Source organism: Acinonyx jubatus, chromosome C1, assembly GCF_027475565.1.
Source record: "Acinonyx jubatus isolate Ajub_Pintada_27869175 chromosome C1, VMU_Ajub_asm_v1.0, whole genome shotgun sequence".
Lineage (NCBI taxonomy): Eukaryota > Metazoa > Chordata > Mammalia > Carnivora > Felidae > Acinonyx > Acinonyx jubatus.
The window spans coordinates 14,119,598-14,138,364 of record NC_069381.1 but is presented as its reverse complement, the minus strand read 5'-3'; the positions used below and the strand labels follow the sequence as shown (position 1 = coordinate 14,138,364).

Here is an 18,767-nt window from a genome sequence, read left to right as displayed (position 1 = left end):
TGATAATAAATACTGCTTCTTAGAAATTAAATCCTTACGGGCGCCTGGGTGGCTCAGTCGGTTAAGTGTCTGACTTTGGCTCAAGTCATGATCTCACGGTCTGTGAGTTCGAGCCCTGGTCAGGCTCTGATGACAGCTCGGAGCCTGAAGCCTGCTTCGGATTCTGTGTCTCCCTCTCTCTGCCCCTCCCCTGCTCATGCTCTGTCTCTGTCTCTCTCTCAAAAATAAACACTAAAAAAAAAAACAAACAGAAATTACATCCCTAAAGCCAGGTTTCTCACTGTTAGATGAGAGAGTTACAAAATGGGATGGGGTAAGGCCAGACAAAACCCTAGCTTTTGGACTTCAATTATCAGGATGAACTCAAGGTTCACACACACCCCTATTTCCTAGCTCCTCTGAAAGGCCCAGGAACAATGGCACACGGACAGCAATGTGCACACCTGTCGATCTTGGTTCCTGTCTCCCCTAAAAGGAACTAGAGCTCCTTGGAGAAATGGCCAGATTCAGAGCCTGGGGTAAAGAAAATACTGGAATAGTCCGGACTTATCTTGTCCTTAAAGAAAACTGGTGCCAGCTTGGAGAGCTCCTAATACACAAATCTGGACAATCTGAGTAATAAATATTGACAATCATGGATTATAATCAATTTCATAAAATGAGAACCCGTGGGTCCATAATGATAGAAATAAATGAACAAATAAATTGGGGGGAAGGGAAAGTTCTTCCTCATAGTGACATCAAGTCATAAGGAATAATGAATTCTGAAAATCACCAATGGATGCTAAAAACTAATGATGGCTTGATAAGGAACAGGATATTTACGGTCTCAAAATTTTCTCCTCACAATTTATTACTACGAAGAAAAATAATAAATTTACAGTGGAGAAACCAGGCAAGCACCACTTACACCATGAAACCAAAGTTCACTGTTAAGACACACAGACATTGTGTGCCTCCTGATATCATGCACTGAAAAGGACACATCGTGTCTCTGCCGAAACTGCAAAACCTGAATCTAATCATGAGGAAACACCAGACAAACCCAAACTGAGAAACATTCTACAAAGTAACTGGCTTCTACTCTTCAAATATGTCAAGAGCACGAAGAAAGGCTGATGCACGTTTCTGGATTAAAGAAAGAGACCTTACAACTAAAAACAGTACGTGATCCTGGACTGGGCAAAAAGCAAGATACTGTATTATTTTGACAACTTACAAAATGTGAACACGTACTGTGGATTAGATGATACCATCGTGGCAGCGTTAACTCCCTGATTTACTTATTTATTGCTTTTAAGGATTTTATTTTAAAATCATCTCTATACCCAACATGGGGCTCAAATTTTTATGACCTCGAGATCAAGAGTCCCACGCTCTACCCGCTGGGCCAGACAGGTGCTCCATTAATTCCTTGATTTAGACCATTGTACTGTGGTTATCTAAGACCATCCTTAATCTTAGAAAACATACACTGAAATATTTGTGTGTAAATGGGCATGATGTCTCCCTCTTACTCTCATATGGCTAAAAAATTCTATAGACACACAGATACACAGAGTGACACAGGAGATGAGGGAAAATATGAATGATTGGCAAACGTGGGTAAAGAGTACAAAGGAGTACCCTATTGTCACAACTTTCTGTACATGTAGAATGATATCACATCAAGTCACAAAAATATTTAGCCTCTTAAAATACAAAGGTAGTAAATATCACCAGTATATACATTATAAAAAGGGTTTTCATGTTCTACCAGCTGATGGGTGCATTTCACTGTTTGTGAATTATGTTTAAAAAAAACAACAACCCTGGGGCACCTGGGTGGCTCAGTCAGTTAAGCAGCTAACTCTTGATTTCTTTTTTATTTTTTAAATGTTTGTTTATTTTTGAGAGAGGGAGACACAGAATCCGAAGCAGGCTCCAGGCGGCTCTCCAGTACAGAGCCCAACACGGGGCCTGAACTCATGAACCGTGAGATCATGACCTGAGTGGAAGTCGGACACTTAAATCGACTGAGCCACCCAGGCACCCCCAAACTCTTGATTTTGGCTCAGGTCATGATCTCACGGTTTGTGAGTTCGAGCCCTGCACTGGGCTCCACTGACAGTGCAGAACCTGCTTGGGATTCTCTCTCTTTCCCATTCTCTCTGCCCTCCCCAGCTAAGTAAATAAACTTAAAAAAAAAAAAAAAAGTTAAAAAAGTAACAGAAAAGTGCTCAGTTTTAAAGATACACAGGTCAGTCAAATACCATGATGCTTTATTACATTTGCAAGGATTTAGTAAAACTCATCAGTAACTGATGGCCTGAAACTCTGATTGACCATTGTGTTTGTCTAATAAACATAGGAATTGTTTTTTTAAACAAATACAGCAATTTGAAACTGGATCAACTTGTTCAATTTAAACCCAAGGAAACTGATCGATTTCAACTAGTTCAAGTGTGTCAAATCGGATTTAAACACCGTAAGCCCCTCTGAATGACCCCTCCTGGTTTAAGCAGTGTTTAACTGAGCAGTTGTGAGCTGGAATCAGATACAAATCCTGCCTGTATCACTTCGTAGCTGTTTGTCCTCAGGCACGTTAAATTCTCCTCTTAGAATCTGTTTGTTCACCTGTAAGTGATAACAGTATTTCTCTCATAGAGAATATTATAAAAATTAAGCATCGTGATGTATGTGAAACCTTAGAACACTGATTGGCACCAAGTATGTGCCCCGTAAATTCTATTACTACACATTCACTCGAAGTGATCAAATGAAGTCCTGCCTGGCTCAGACTGGCTGGACCAGGAAGAGGGAAAGACGACTCGGGCTCACCGTTGATAATGAGCTCCTTTTTCTAGCCCCGCTTTCTTTCCCTATTAAGGACTCCTCCCCTGCCCACTCCTGAATTCCTCCAAGAATTCCTGACATCACCTTCCCCCACTTCCAGCTCTCAGCTCCGAGCTCCTGTGTAAGGATGGCACAATTGAAGCCAATTATCCTGAACGAAACTGTTCACTGACAGTGCCTTCATGTCGGAAGGCCCCATTCTATTTCCTTAGTGTCCCCTGTCCCCCTTCCCTCCTAGCGTCCCACGTGGGTTTTAGCTCAAGTGGTTTCACAAGGGGAGATGCTGCGGTGGCTATATTCATGGGGATCTCAATGGAGCACCGTGAAAAAGTATTCACGCTCACGCGGATGCAGTGCTTGCTAACAACTTCTAGTATGTTTTATTACAAGCAGCTCATCTGAGACTTCAGGCTCTCAGAGCTTGCTAATACCGCCTCTAAGAACTGACTCCTTGAGCCCAAGGATTACGCCCTTTCGACTCCGGAAGAGTCTCCCAACCACCATTAAATGATACCCTGTACTCCATTCTGATTCAGCAACAACCTCTTTCCAGTACTGGTGCGAGCACATGTATTCAACCCTCAAAGCCTGTAGGTAGGAGTTATTATTATTTTTTCTTCTCCCTTTACAGATCAGAGTCACATGGCAAGTAGGTGGGGGAGTGGGAACTGGACCCAGCTGCTCTGACTCCAAACCTCTGCTCTTCCCTGCACAGCCCTGTCTCTCCCTTGCTCCCCACCTGCCCTCTTCCTTCGAGGCACTTTCGGACTGGAACGGGGATCCCTGACCCTCACGCTGGCTCCACACAGAGGCTGCTCAGCGAACCAGGGAAGCCCTGTCCTGCTCCCGCCCAGGTCTGTGTCCACCCTGACCTCATCCTTCGGCGTCCCAGGCGCAGCAGAGCGTGCGGCACGCTTCGAGAAAAAAGTGGTGATAGCTTCCAGATGAGCTTGTTATTCTAAACTGAACATTCCTCTTGGTTCTTAGAATTTCCACTTTCTCCCTTCCACCCCTCTGCATTTATGTAATTAGCAAGCGTGCAACAGGAAACCGTTTTTGTCTCCGCACCACTCACGATGAAGGCTGTTCCGGCCCCACGGAGTACTTTGCAGAGTTTATTTGGACAGGTTATTGGGACAGGTTCAAAAATAGTCCTTCAACAATACAATCAGGTTGAACCACGACAAGCAAAATGTAATTATGGCTTGGTTACATAAAAAAAAAAAAAAATGTAAACAGTGAGGTTTGGGGAAACTAAAAGCCAATCTGCATGGGTATCTCCTTCGTTACCGATCTCTGCATTTCGTACAAGCAGGATTTCAAGACTGCGTCCTTGGATCTTCTGAAATGGATGAGAGAAGATGACATTCACTTAAGGAGACAGCCCATTGGAGTGTGTGCTGAGGCCATTTCTCAGAACAAAGGCCTACACTTCTGCATAAGGCAAATGCAGCCTGATAAAGGCTCCCCCAGTGGGTACTTGGAATGCCAAAGTCATTCACCTAAATGAGTTCAAAATACATATTGTTCTGGGCCAAATTATACAGTGTCAAGCTCAAACTGTATGAATTTATATATGTTGGCAGAGCAGGCCACTTTCGGGGCGCCACAGCTTTATCCTAGCATCCTGTGCCCAGCTGGGTTCCCATCACTCTCTCCCCAAACCCATGAATTTCCTCCTACTTGGTTCCAGAAGGGCAGACGAGGAGCAGAGTCAAAGTTTCACAGCCCCACAAGGGAAAAGAGCCCCGGAGGACTTGAATTTCTAATGAAACTTAAAGTGAAACAGAATGCGTGCCTTTGCCAACAAGCTGGAGCTTTCTGAAGGTTGATCCGAGATGGGGGCAGGGAGTGGGGACAAGATGGAGCACCGTGCTTTGGGCCAGCGTCCGCGAAGAGCTCTGCGGCAGGAATACAAAGTACCCTGGGATGAAAGCAAACAGCCAGTGCTTCCTGTGGCCAGCCTCTGCTCAGAACCATTCCCTCCCAGAGCCCACCAGACTCTCAAACATACAAGCGGTGTTTCGGGGATGCTGAGCAGACGGATCCTCCAAATGGAATGTCCGAGCCAATAGCTAATGAGACAGGGAAGCCAGCTTCCACCGTCCGTTTCTACTCTGTGTTCTTCTGACGCATCTAGAGAATCAAAGGGCATGTTGTGTTTCCTGGGGTTTTTGTTGTTGTTTTTTTTGTTTTTTCCTTTTTCGGGACGGGACCTGTTATTCTTCTCTCTGCCTGAATAGAGATGGAAAAATTGGAGGGAAGTACTAGCTTTTTTTTTTTTTTTTTTTTATGTTTATTTATTTTTGAGAGAGACAGAGACAGAATGCGAGTGGGTTAGGGGCAGAGAGAGAGACACAGAATCCGAAGCACGTTCCAGGCTCTGAGCTGTTGGCACAGAGCCCGACCTCGGGGCCTGAACTCATGAGCCGCGAGATCATGACCCGAGCCGACGTTGGATGCTCAACCAACTGAGCCACCCAGGCGCCCCGGAAATATTAACTTTTAAAGCAAATATGGAGAAGACGAGCGTAAGGGATGAAACAGGTTGCAAAGTTATTTTTCTTTTAATGACACGGGTTGTCTTGATCATGGAACGAAGGGGGCAGAGTGCAAAACAGCAGCACGGCTAGGCTAAGGCAAGCCATGGCCATGACCTTTGGTCCTGGGCTCAGGCCCACTTGAGGCTTTAAGTGAATCAAGTAAACAAAAAAGCGCAGAGAGGACAGGAGCCTGGAGAGTTTGCAGGGCAGAGAGCCGCTGCTGCCCGGTCTGGCCCAGAGCTCAGCACACCTTTCTGGAAAGGGGGCGTGGGGTGAAGGACGAAAGTAGGTTTAAATGAGAGAGTATTTCTACCCCGAATCTACTCATCACAACACTTGCAGGAACCGTCTGATCGGTGCTTCAGAACGGGGGTCAGACGCTAGTTCCACGCCAGTGCCGGGCCTCGCCCTCCACACCTCTCCGGGCCCTGCACGCTCCGGGGCCACGTACCTGCTTACCCTACTACCCAAACCCCCCCCCCCCCCCCCCACCGGCTACCATACCCGGCGGGATTCCAAGCCTTCACGTAAGCCACCTTCCCGCCCTTCCTCATCCGTCTGGAACGTCCCCGTCAACGTCAAGTATGAGTCCACGGTATTCCCTCGCCCCCTGGGCCACCCAAAGGGGACTCAGTTGCTCCTTCTTGCTTCTCACTGCACTTTTTCTGCACTCCTCTGCTTCGTGTCGAGGGTCTGCGTGTCTGGTTGCCAGCGGACTCTAAGCTCCTCGAGGGCGGGGGGCCTGTGTCTTACTTTCTCGTCTATCTCTGCTGCCTGGAGCAGTACCTGGCTCACTCAGGATGCTCCGCCAGCACGTACAGGGTAAAGGCACAGGTGGGATCAAGCTCTGCCCATCTTAATTTCATCCTGAAGAGAGAAATGCGATCTGAGAGACTGAGCTCCCTCTGGGTTCCATACATTTTCAGAAGAAATTGCTACTGTATTACTTTTGCATCCAGCCTCCCTGGTTCAGGTGAAACCAAAGGAATAAACTCACAGAGGGGCATTAGAAGTGGCCCCTCCGTCCTCAAACTTCAGCTGCTGTGTGGAGTTAACCCCAAACGTGGCCTTCCAGCCAGGTGGGCCGGCCACGAGTTCTCCCCACCCCCCAGGACAAAGCCCCCAGAGCTGAAGCCCGGACTGTGTCCAGCTCCACGAAGCTGTGGGAATCAGCTGTGGCTGATGGAGTGAGCCACCGACGCGGTCTGCTTCCACACCCTTGCACACAGCCAGCTCTCTGACCTCGTGCACTGGGCACACTGAGACGTGCCCTGCCGGGTCCCCTGGTGAGGACAACACACAGATCTTAAAGAGCTGCTCCTGCAAGGCAAGGCTCCTCCAGACGTCTGTCATCGTCAGCAGACAACCCAGCAGCAACCTCCGCGCACCCATTACACGAGGTAGAAGTGGTTCCGAAAACTACGCATGGTGGGGGGTGGGGCGGGGGGGACGACGGGCTGCAAGGTGGCTGTGGCTTCAGGAAGGCTGGGAGGTTGGGACCCAAGGCGACAGCTGCTGGCAGTCCAAATACAGTCCTCCTCCTGCTCAAAGACCAGAGGCAAAGAAACGCAGGCAATGCACTGGGCTGCCTATTTTTAATTTATTTCTTTTAAGACCACCTCCTCGCAATTTCCAGAGAGAAAATACAAAACAAGAAACAGACTTGGTTTCAAATACATAAACAGTGCTGGAGTTGAAAGCATTACTGATAACATTGCTACAGAAGAATGTCAGCTTACTCCAGGGCACTTCAGTATTCCTGAGGCGTAGACAGGATTTCTCTTTTCCTCCCACTGGGATGTTCTCAGGTGGAAGTCACTGCTCCTGCTCCTGCAGAGGAGGGACGCTCTGATTAGAAGTGCGCACACAGCATTTTGACAGCCATCTCTAACCCAAGGGACCAACGGGCCCAAGCCTCAACACCCAGCTTGCTTTAAAACAGTCTCACGAGGGGGCGCTTGGGTGACTCAGCGGGTGAAGTGTCCGACTCCGGCCCAGGTCACGATCTCACAGTTCGTGGGTTCGAGCCCCGCGTCGGGCTCCGTGCTGACAGCTCAGAGCCTGGAGCCTGCCTTGGAATCTGTGTCTCCCTCTCTCTCTGCCCCTCCCCTGCTCGTGCTCTCTCTCTCTCAAAAATAAACAAACATTAAAAAAAAAATTAAAACAGTCTCACAAGAGGACCATAAACACCCCTCCCAGGCTCTTAAGAGCAGCTCCCTAATCTTTGAGGGAGGTGAGCGGACAGAGCGTGGCTCTGGAATCAAGCAGCCCTACTAATGAGGGGATCTCTGGCCAGTTTCTCAACCCCAGTAAGATCTGTGTTTTCTCATCTGCTCAGCGAGGGGCAGTAAAACCTCTCCCACTAATCTCTTGGGAGGGCGGGCTAGAGAAAGCACAGAAAGCGGGGGCACCGAGGAGGGCCCACAAGGCAGCGCAGGCACCCGACAGGCAACCACCATAGAGTGACTGCCCTGCAACAGCCCCGTGCCGCGCTCCTCTCTTCAGAGAGGAGGATGACAGCACAGAGAGGCACAGACTCAAGTTCAGATAAAGTTACAAGGCCGTGCTGGAGCAATCCACACAAGGCTGTAAAATCGGAACAATATTTTCCACAGTAATTCCCCACCATTAAATGTATAATATGCATATAATCACGCCTGAGCCATTACCCATGACAACTCAGTTCGGAACAAAGAGAGTCTTTTAAACAATTAAAAGCCCTGAAGCTCCTCTCCTGTTCCTTTCTGTTCTCTTCCCCCAAATCCGGCCCGAGTGCCAAGAAAGCGAAGGGTCAGGGAGCAGTGGAAACTGCCCGTCGTCAGCCTGGGTGCCACGCAGCTGTGCCTCTCCTTGCGCTGTCCCTCTGATTACCTCACCCTGGCTTTGCGGAGATGGCTCACTAACATGGAGGGAGGCGACAGGGCAGCCAGGCTCCCCGGCTCCCGACTCTCTCGGTGAGCATGCGCACACGGGTCGCTCGGGCAGGCAGCTGACAGTCTGGGCAGGTTCTAAGAGAGAGGCTACCGAGCTGTGGCGGGTACGGTCATCTGGGATTCGGTGACCCTTGCGGCTACAGCTTTTGACCAGAACTGGGACACTCCATTGCACCACATTTTCTGCTCTACTTGTTATCAGGGTGGAACAACAGCTAAGCCAACCAATCACCCTTCCTTGGTCGGCCTCAACTATTCCCACCAATGTGCCTCCTTCTACAGCACCTCACGGCTTACAAACATGTTCACGCTGAATTCTAACAGCAACCCTGTGGGTAGAAATTACCACCCTGTTCTTATGGATGGAAGACAGAATCTCAGAAGCAAAAACTCAAGATCATACAGGAAGCAAGTGGGTGGTGGCCCAGGACCCACGCCTGGGTGTCCTGGCTTCTGGGCTCTCCCCACCCCCTCCCCCCAAGGCCGCCCAGATCAACTGACTCTAGCTCACGGTGACCCAGGAAGACGATTCTACACATCCAGGCAACGGGACACTCTTCACTGCAGCTGGTGCTGCTGCAAAAACTCTGCCTTAGGAAGCCTGGGGCCACGAACACGTCTAATGGGTTACACAGTGTATGTCACTCCTTCACTCCTTCGTTTCACTTTTGTCTGAGCGTCTACTTCGTTCTGGGCCCTGGGGATACATAACTAGATACACCCGCGTCCCTGAGCACCCGGCCTCCCGAGATCCTTTCCCCTAAACCCCGCGGTAAGCACGGTAAGGCGACGGGAAGGCTGCGACACACAAGACCCTTAGGAAATGTGCTACTTTCTTCCCTCTCAAGGCACGTTACAGTTTTTCATCGTGTCCGCATTAGTAAAAATGTCTGTAGACAAGGATGTTGGCAGAATCACTGGGACTTATTACAGTCAAGAACCTCCCCTCCTCAATAAAAAGCAGAGTCGTGGCTGAGTCCCAGCTGCTGGGTTTCGCCCGAGCGTGTGTGAGACGTGGACGGGGCACTCCACGATGTCACACGTGAGCGCCACTGGCAGGTAGTGAAGACAAGTCCACTTTACCGTGACGATACATTTCCAGGCAGGTTCTTCAGCTGCACTCGCTAGCAAGAGAGTCTATGTGTGAACGTACATGTGCATCTCGAGGGACAGTGGAAGGAGACACTTTAGGCACCCAAGCGGGGTCAACACCACGAGACGCCAAAGAGCAATCAGAAGCTCGGTGACACGCACAGTCTATTAAGTATATGTGCTCCAAAGAATTCTTCAGAGACTCAGGAGAAACTCTTTGTCTTTTAAAAGAAAGAGAAATATTAATTCTGTACGTACTTTGACGTATTTTCCATGTAGAAGGTATGGAGCCTGGAAATCATGCTGACAGTTGGAGTAGGCCATTCCCAATCCCATACCAGAACCAAAGGCTAAGGGCCACATTCTTCCTAGTGAGCAGAAAAAAGGAAAATCCCAATAGAGAACGATTAAGAGAAGATAAAGTTTTTCGTCTGGCTTAAATACATTGCTTAGGGTTCCATAAATATTCAGCATGCCTCCTACTAATACCTACAACATGCCATTCATTTCTATCGATGTTTAATCAATGGCCAAAAACCAGGAAAGGGAGTCCTTTAGTGAACCTATTAATTTAGCAAATAATTACCTGGTATCTATGCTGCTAGGTTTGAGGTCTTCATGAGTGGTACAACACGGAAAACAGTAGACACAGTCGAACATTTTAACTTTTCTATATCAGTTCTTTTTTTTCCCCCCAAACTTTTATTTAAATTCCAGTTAGTTAACATACATCAGTTCTAATCATTTACTCATTTTAACTCATTTCTTAACCTTATCAGAAATAATACCACCCTCCGGTAAGGTGCTTGAATTTTAAACTGAACCAACTGAATTTTGAGGACAGGAAGTTGTGAGGCTTACTTAAGCCAAGACTGTAAATGATTCTTTTATATCAGCACCAGGTATTAATTGTGATTCTCTAGTAATGTATCCCCCCGCTCAAGTTCTTCATGGAAAAGGGGTCAAAGTGACCCCTCTGGCTTCTGTTCAATATCCCAATGTCAGAAGTTCTTACACGGAACGAAAGCGTTTCTGGTTAAAAGGCATGTGTATTTCTGGCCCACTTGTTTTTCTTACCAGTTGGACTCTCATTTTCAACCTCCTTGAGAAAAAAAGTATAATTAATTTGAAATATTTGAGCATGCAGATTTGGCCAAATGACTCACTGGCAGAAAGTAGAGGCTTTTCAAATGATATCATATTTAAGATATCAGGCACCCTGACTCAATGCCCAGGGGAAAGTCTAGAGATGCCCAGCCCATCCTGACCTCTTTTGAGTCCACATTCTTTGTCTAGCATATTTGACAGAGGCCTCCCTAAACCCATAAGTGTATGCTTGGCAACCATGTGGATGTGCCCTCCAGAAGCATCCCTGCTATGTGTATGCACACACTAGGACATTATGTTGAAAAGGCAGTAAAAGTCACACTTACTTTTAAAGAAGGTAAGTGAGAAAACCAGTCCTAATCCAAAACCAGTACCTACAAAGAGGGAGAAAAAACATGTTCAATCTCATAATAGTAATGTGACAAAAATAAAATGAACCTTTCATAAATGTGAACATCTATAAAACATAGTACAAAAAAAACACAAAAAACTTGGTACAGAGCTGATCTTCTCATTTCTAACTTTTTAAAAAATTTTTTAAATGTTTTTATTTATTTTTGAGACAGAGAGAGACAGAGCATGAGCAAAGGAGGGGCAGACAGAGACGGAGACACAGAATCTGAAGCAGGCTCCAGGCTCCAAGCTGTCAGCACAGAGCCCGATGTGGGGCTCGAACTCACAAACCGCGAGATCATGACCTGAGCCAAAGTCAGACACTCAACTGACTGACCCACCCAGGGGCCCCAGTCGTTTTCTTTACAAAAAAAAAAAAAGATAAGAAAATCAGTGCACAATTTAATTAAGTAAATATGGCTTGAACTTCAATAATAAATAATAGCATTGGTATAATCATAGCTTTGAATGCTAGCTATATCGTTTTCGTAAGATATGTTAAAATGAACGTAGAACCTTTAAAAGAAATGTTTTACCTAAAATGTGGTACCGTTTTAGGGGCAAAAAATCACCTCCTGTACTGCAGTGATACACATCCCAGACTTTGAGGTAAACTCATTTTGCCATTATCAGAAAAGTTACACACACCAAGGAAGAGAACCAAACTCTGATTTTGAATTTTTTCAGACTTGCCAATTGTTTTCAGACCTTTCAAAAGTATTCTGATGCTCTTGATGGAGTGTCTACTCCAGGGTCCAAGTGTGCCCCCAACCAACCTCTTTACAGTTAAGCACCACAAAAAAGCCCCCCGTGCCTCACTTTGCCTTCACAGTTTTCCAGTTTGTGCTGTGGGAACTCCAAGAGCTTCTTCTCTAATCATGACTTGAGGCTACTGCAGTGGAAACACTCAGAGTACTCCTCGGTCGACCAGCCTGACCTCTCTGCTCCAAACCCAGAACTTCAGCACAAGCAACCTCCTTCACATAACTTTTCATCCACCCAAGCAGCCACCCAGCTGATAGTGGCCTGAAGAAAGTGCTTATGCTACTTACTCGGAATGATTTCTGGTAATTCTCCCCTGCCACATATATGTGGCCACGGTGTCCCTTTCTTTCTCATGACTAAATCCTACACAGATAGGAATTTTAATTAAAAATCATTACTTTGCCCTGTCCAACAGACCCTGCGTTAGGTTCGGTGCTCAACTTTAAAAAGCAGTATCTTGGGGCATCTGGGTGGCTCAGCCGGTCGAGTGTCTGACTCTTGGTTCAGCTCAGGTCATGATCTTGTGGTTCATGAGATGGAGCCCCACATCTGGCTCTGTGCTGACAGCACGGAGCCTGCTTGGGATTCTCTCTCTCCCTCTCTCTGCCACTACCCTGCTCGTGTTCTCTCTCACAAATATAAATAAACATTAAAAAATAAATAAAAATACAGGGGTGCCTGGGTGGCTCAGGTCATGATCTCATGGGTTGTGGGTTTGAGCCCCGTGTTGGGCTCTGTGCTCACAGCTCAGAGCCTGGAGCCTGCTTTGGATTCTGTGTCTCCCCCTCTCTCTACTCCTCTCCCACTCATGCTCTGTCTTTATCAAAAATAAACATTAAAAAAAATTTTTTAATAAAAATAAAATAAAATACTAACAATTTTAAAAGATAAATTAGAAGCAGTATCTACAGGGTGCCTGGGTGGCCAGTTGGTTGAACATCCAACTCTTGGATTTCAGGTCATGATCCCAGGGTTGTGGGACCGAGCCCTGCGTAGGGCTCTGCACTGAGAGTGGAGCCTGCTTAGGATTCTCTCTTTCTTTCTCTCTCTCTCCCCTCCCCTCCCCCCCCTCCCCCCCCCAGTTCTCTTCCCCTTCCCTCTCCCTCCCCCCTCTGCCCTACTTGCACTCTCTCTCCCTCCCCCTCCCCCCTTCCCCTACTTGCACTCTCTCTCCCTCTCTAAATTAAAAATAAAATGCAGTGTCTGAAAATCACTCATGTCACCCCAATTTCCATATAATTTAATAAAATCGTGGAGAACTAGTGAGCTTACAGACCACAATAGTTAACCTGTTCAAAGTTGACATCATTTGAGGAAAAGGAACTAACATTTTAGTATGGCCCACACGTACCCAACATTCTCTCGCCACTGCCCCTAAATTCTCTTTTAAACCAAACATCAACTTGATACGGTATTAGGCCCCATTTTTCAGATGCGGGAAATAACTTGCTCAAGGATACTGGTTAGCGGCAGAGTAATGAACTGGGCCCAAGTCTGCCCGACTCCAAAGCCACCGTACCCACCGTGCCTTGACACTGGAGTCCCCTACGGTTTAAACCCCTAAACAATCACTACCTCCCAAGGGAAAACTGGGAGTGTCGACATGTCTACAGCCAGTCGAGTAAGATACAGCCAAAAAGCAAATTGTGCTTCCCACACAACAGCCCAGAACGCTAGGCAACCAGGGTAGTAACAAGTCTACACAAGGCCACAAGGGCTTGTTCAGATTCATTCCCGGACTAATCCTGTCACACATGTCACAGACACAAGTCTACCTGGTAGATGAGCTTCACGAGCTTCAGGGAACAGGAGCGATCGCGATTGATACTCCTTGGCAAGAAAATGCTGTTGCCTGGTTTATAAAATGGCACAGGGTTCAATTTCAAAGCAACTTGCCTCACCCCCTTGCAGCTGGAAGATGAGTAAGACAGTAAATTGGTACTAGAAAATGAGGTAAAGGATTTGGACTGGCTTACAGATTTCAAACCGGGCAATGGGATGGGGAGGTAGGCCAGTAAAAACATAATGGCTTACAATCAGAGCTTTCGGTCTTCTCCATCTGGAAGGCAACTTTTTGGCAAACAAATCAAAAGCCCAAAAGGAAAATATTCCAGCATTTTTCTTGTCCCTCTGACTCCATGCCTGTCTCTCCTATTTTTCCCCAAGGAAAGAAAGCTCTCTGATGCTCAACTTTTCCAAGTAGTAGACCAAGAATGATGGTAACCCACTGCTACCAGCATCGCTCATCAGAGATGAGAAACGTTTCAACATCAACCCATACAGAACAGGAAACCTTGACACGTTTAAGTGCAGGTATATGTCCAGTCACCCAGTTCTGCTCCCAGCAAAGGCATCCACCTGCAAGTAGGAGATCAAAATCACAGTTCAGACTGACCAAAAGACGGAGGGTGCTCTATGGCCTGATACTGGGCTGCTACACCTTCAATTCTTAAGAGTGGTTTTTTTCCTCCGTTTCTATATTTTTAAGACACAAAAATAATAAGACTGTTCTCTCCAGAAAAAAAAAAAAAAAACACAGAAACTGATTTTTCAATGCCAGTGTTTTACTTAAACTTAGCTATCTCGGTTATTTGAGAGATTAGCAACGGTGCAGCCGCTGATGAGTTTCACAGGCTCAAGTTCTCACATGCTGGATTTCTTTTAAAAGCAACATGTTGCTTCAAAGAAAGTCCCACCTGATCCGGGGACACCAACTCTGCAGCTGTTTCCACTACAGATCGGCACCTCGAGGCCACGTTAAAGTTCGTAACAATAAAACATGAAAGGTTTGTCTTACAATAAAAACAAACCAACATAGAAAAGAGAAGAGTTTTCTCCGCCTTTGGCCACTTTTTTGTGTTGTTGCACGACAAGCTCTCTTAGAGGAAAAAAGCCAAAGGAAAAAGTACAAAGCATTTTTCACCTTCCCTGGAAGCAAATATTTAACTATGAATAAGGTTTATATAACTGCCTTCCCCCCACTCAAGCCTGTTCGTTTGGTCAATGCTGTCTGGAATGACAAATAAACCTAAAGATGCCTGATTATAGGTACACATCTTCTTCATGGCAAAGTCCAGTTAAGAGGGGAAGGAGGGGGGCAAGGAAACACACACACACACACACACACACACACACACACACACACACGAGAAGCCTTATGGAATTGACATTAGGCAAGGAGCCCGTGCTCCGAAACCATTTCTTTTGGAGAGGAAAAAGAATTGGCACAAATTCTTTCAAAAAGAAATTACTCCAAATCAATCTAACTCTGCACTTCAATGCATGCTCAGTGCCCAAAAGGACATCATAAAACCGGCTAGTAGATAAACCCAAATTTTTAGGAAGGAGCAATCCCTGAATAGTTCATCTGATACTATCTTAATAACGAAACAAGGAACTCACTCCCACTAATGACATATAAAATACTGCCCTATCTTATGCCCAAGCAGATTTGGTAACAAATTTAAAAGAACAACAACCAATCGCAGTACACCTGCGTATGCCTTAAGCCACATTTTGTGTCATAAAGGGGAAAAAATCAATATATGTTGATGGCCATTACTGTGACATACAATTTCTGGTTTCAACTTTATTTAGAAAAATCTTTGCTCTCACCATGCCACGTATCATGAAGCTTTACTTCACTGCCAATAATGAAGAAGCAAACATAATCAGCAAGAATTAACAAGCAGGCTACATAATCTCATTGCAGTCTGGGGATAGAAATGTACTCTGGATGTCAGCCCCTAAACAGAACAAACTGGGGCAATGCCTGCTCCTGCGGAATCAACCCGGTAAAAGTTGCAATTGCCAACGGACTTTGCAGTTAAGGAGGAATAGCTCGTTGTCTGGAGTCACACAAAAACAAATTCACTTACGAAGCGTTTCTATGAAAGATCACAGGGGGGCAAAAAAGACCAGGGACCCATTTTATCTATCAATAACTTAACATATGATAACTAAGATCTCACTCTGGCTTACATTTAACATTTTTATTTATTCTTCTGACTTTTTTTCACTTTTGTAAGTTTTTAATTTTAATTCCAGTATAGCTAACATATACATATACAGTGTAACATATACATATACAGTGTTATAGAAGTTTCGGTGTACGATACAGTGATTCAACAATTCTATACATTACTCAGTGCTCATCAGGATAAGTGGACTTACATTTAACACTTTATTTTTTTTAAATGTTTATTTTTGAAAGAGAGAAAGAGAAACAGAGCATGAGCGGGGGATGGGCGGGGGGGGGGGGGGGAGAGAGAGAGAGAATCAATGAATCTGAAGCAGGCTCCAGGCTCTGAGCTGTCAGCACAGAGCCTCACGCAGAACTCGAACCCACAAACGCTGAGATTGTGACCTGAGCCAAGGTCGGACGCTTCATGGACTGAGCCACCCAGGCGCCTCACATTTAAAACTTTTTTTTTTTTTAAATTTTTTAACATTTATTCATTTATGAGAGACAGAGAGAGACACAGCATGAGCAGGGAAGGGGCAGAGAGAGGGAGACACAGAATCCGAAGCAGGCTCCAGGCTCTGAGCTGTCAGCACAGAGCCCGACGCGGGACTCGAACTCACAAACTGCGAGATCCTGACCTGAGCCGAAGTCGGACGCTCAACCAACTGAGTCACCCAGGCGCCTGACATTTAACACTTTGAATGAAGCTCCTAAATTCATCAGCCTAATGTATGGTTATCAATACTAACATTTGACCTGTACCTAAAAATTAAGCGAAACTGCAAAGCATCTCCATTTTAATTTCTATAACTTCTATCAAAATGTATGGGCAAAAACTTCAGTACCATTGCAACTGGCAGTCTGTGAATATGAGAAGCTTCAGGAATTGCACACGAGTTTTTAAGATCCCTAGAAGCCATGTGCCAAGCAACTCTGTTCTTAAATGTCTGAAAGAAAAGATAAAGGCTCTAGAACAAGGAGGGCTTTCGTCTCCTGCTAAGTGGCGTGGCAAGAGGACCAGTGCCATCACGAGGCGGGCCTGAGTCAACCACTGCTCCCCAGCTAGCTCTCTGACGTCAGCTCAATTATCTAACGTCGCCTGGCCTCGCCCCACTCGGCTATCGAGAAAAAACAACCTCACTGAGTTGCAGTATCAGGAAAATACAACGTATCTGGCAGTGTCTGGGACCGAATTCGAATTCATTAAGTGGCAGTAAGTTCTGTTACTTCTCTAATGGAACTCAAAACAGGTCCAAAGTGTCACTTAATAGTTCATCCTCTATTAAAATACAGTCCACTGGCTTGACTACAGACCACACTGTGGGTGAGTCACAGCTGAAAGTCACAACCTTTCTCCCAACTCTGAGTGGGAGTTGCAAAATTGCATCAGCAATTTTGTATAGGAACATATCAGGTCGTGACATACATTTTCTAAAAATAGGGGATTCTGGGGCGCCTGAGTGGCTCAGCTGGTTGAGCATCCAACATCGGCTCAGGTCACGATCTTGCAGTTCGTGGGTTCAAGCCCCGTGTCGGGCTCTGTGCTGACAGCTTGGAGCCTGCTTCGGATTCTGTGTCTCCCTCTCTCTCTGGCCCTTCCCCTCTCGAGCTCTGTCTCTCTCTCTCTCTCAAAAAGAAATAAACATTATAAATAAATAACAAATAAATAAATAAATAAATAAAGGGGATTCCTTCAGACTCATTGTTAACTAGAACATTTTGCTTCAAATATAATATTTTCCTAGAGCTATCTTGTGTTTCATAAAGCTGTATTTATGCTTTGAACCTGGATTAATATCAAACTGATCTGTTTATAATGGACATGCTTTCCTGTTCAATCATGTTTCTATCAATGCTATTACAATCATCAAATGCATTTGTTATGACAGAACAAACAAGAATGTGCTTTTATAGAGAAGCACCCTTGGGACTGAGTTTAGTGAGAATTACATTTCCAAGAAACATTCCTGATTTACGAAAGATGCTCAGGGCCCAATTTATGAGGAAATAAACAAACAAACAAACAAACAAACAGTTTTAAGTCAGCTCCAAACTGTGTCACTTAATGCTTTGAGCCAAAGACGGACTGTCCCAGGTGTCCACGTGTAAATGCCAAGTCATGTGAATTAACCAAGAAAGTGTGCCGGGCCAAAGACCCAGGGATGGTAAAGTCAGTGTGTGTTAATCAGCTTCTCAAAAGTCAACATCGCTGTAGGGTATGTGGGAAACAGAGGAAGAAGGTGGCTATCCGACAAGACCTCCACCTCCCTGTGGCTCTCCAGATTAGACAGGGGCTGGAAGGAACATCTGTAGGACTTTCTCGGGTAGACCTCAATTCCCGGGATTCTGATCAGAACAAGCAAACCAGTCAGCAGAAAGAAGTCAAGATAGGGAAGGTAAATGTGGAAGTCATTACTGATGTGCTCTGCTTCCAGAGAAGCCAAACTCACTAAAAGGGTCCTTTTAAATGAATGTGTGTATGTAGCACACGATCCAACTTCAGAATTCTGACAGTCATACGACTTTCCAAGAAGGCACAGAAGAAGAAACAGGTTTGGCACACATTTTACTGACATATAACTAGTTAATAAATTCATATGTGGGCATAGCATGTAGGAAAATGAGAAAAAGCTCTGAAGACTTTATTTAAGAGAGACTGGAAAAAATGCAGAATTACTACGTTTCAAGAAACACAATAAAGAATGCAATGCATTACATCTTTTTGGGGGTGGGTGCTTTGGAGGTACTAACACTTACAGAGTGCCAGGCACTGTATTATGTTTCTAGATATTATTTCATTTGACCCACAGAGGCACCTTCTAAGGTGTATTATGGTCCCATCGTCCAGAAGAGGAAACAGTTCAGTGGAACCGACTTACCCAAGTACACACAACTAAAAAAGGAGAGTTCAAACCCAGGCTGTCGGACTCCAAAGTCATGGCTCCTTCCTATACACGTGGCTCCTTCCTTTGGGTAAGCAGAAGAGCAGGGCACCTGGCCTATCACTACATACAATAACTATGTGTTTCTGGATCTTGGCAGGTAATTTATGACTGTGCTACTCTTTGGTCCTTCAAGAAAGAACAGAAACCACAGATGTCTGACTTTTCAGGAGTGGTAACAAAAACCTGAAAT

The 18,767-nt window shown here is 45.7% G+C and overlaps 1 protein-coding gene across 1 annotated transcript in view; it reads right to left on the bottom strand.

Moving 5' to 3' along the window:
• Nucleotides 1-6,959: 6,959 nt before the first annotated feature.
• MICOS10 (mitochondrial contact site and cristae organizing system subunit 10) overlaps nucleotides 6,960-18,767 on the bottom strand; it is a 34,277-nt gene continuing 22,469 nt past the window's right edge. Inside the window, exons 2-4 of the mRNA XM_015081586.3 lie at nucleotides 10,837-10,884; nucleotides 9,662-9,771; nucleotides 6,960-7,208 (exon numbers count right to left, since the gene is read on the bottom strand). Of these exons, the coding sequence (XP_014937072.1) occupies nucleotides 7,194-7,208; nucleotides 9,662-9,771; nucleotides 10,837-10,884 (173 nt within the window). The 3' untranslated portion in view covers nucleotides 6,960-7,193. The remainder of the gene's footprint in view (nucleotides 7,209-9,661; nucleotides 9,772-10,836; nucleotides 10,885-18,767) is intronic.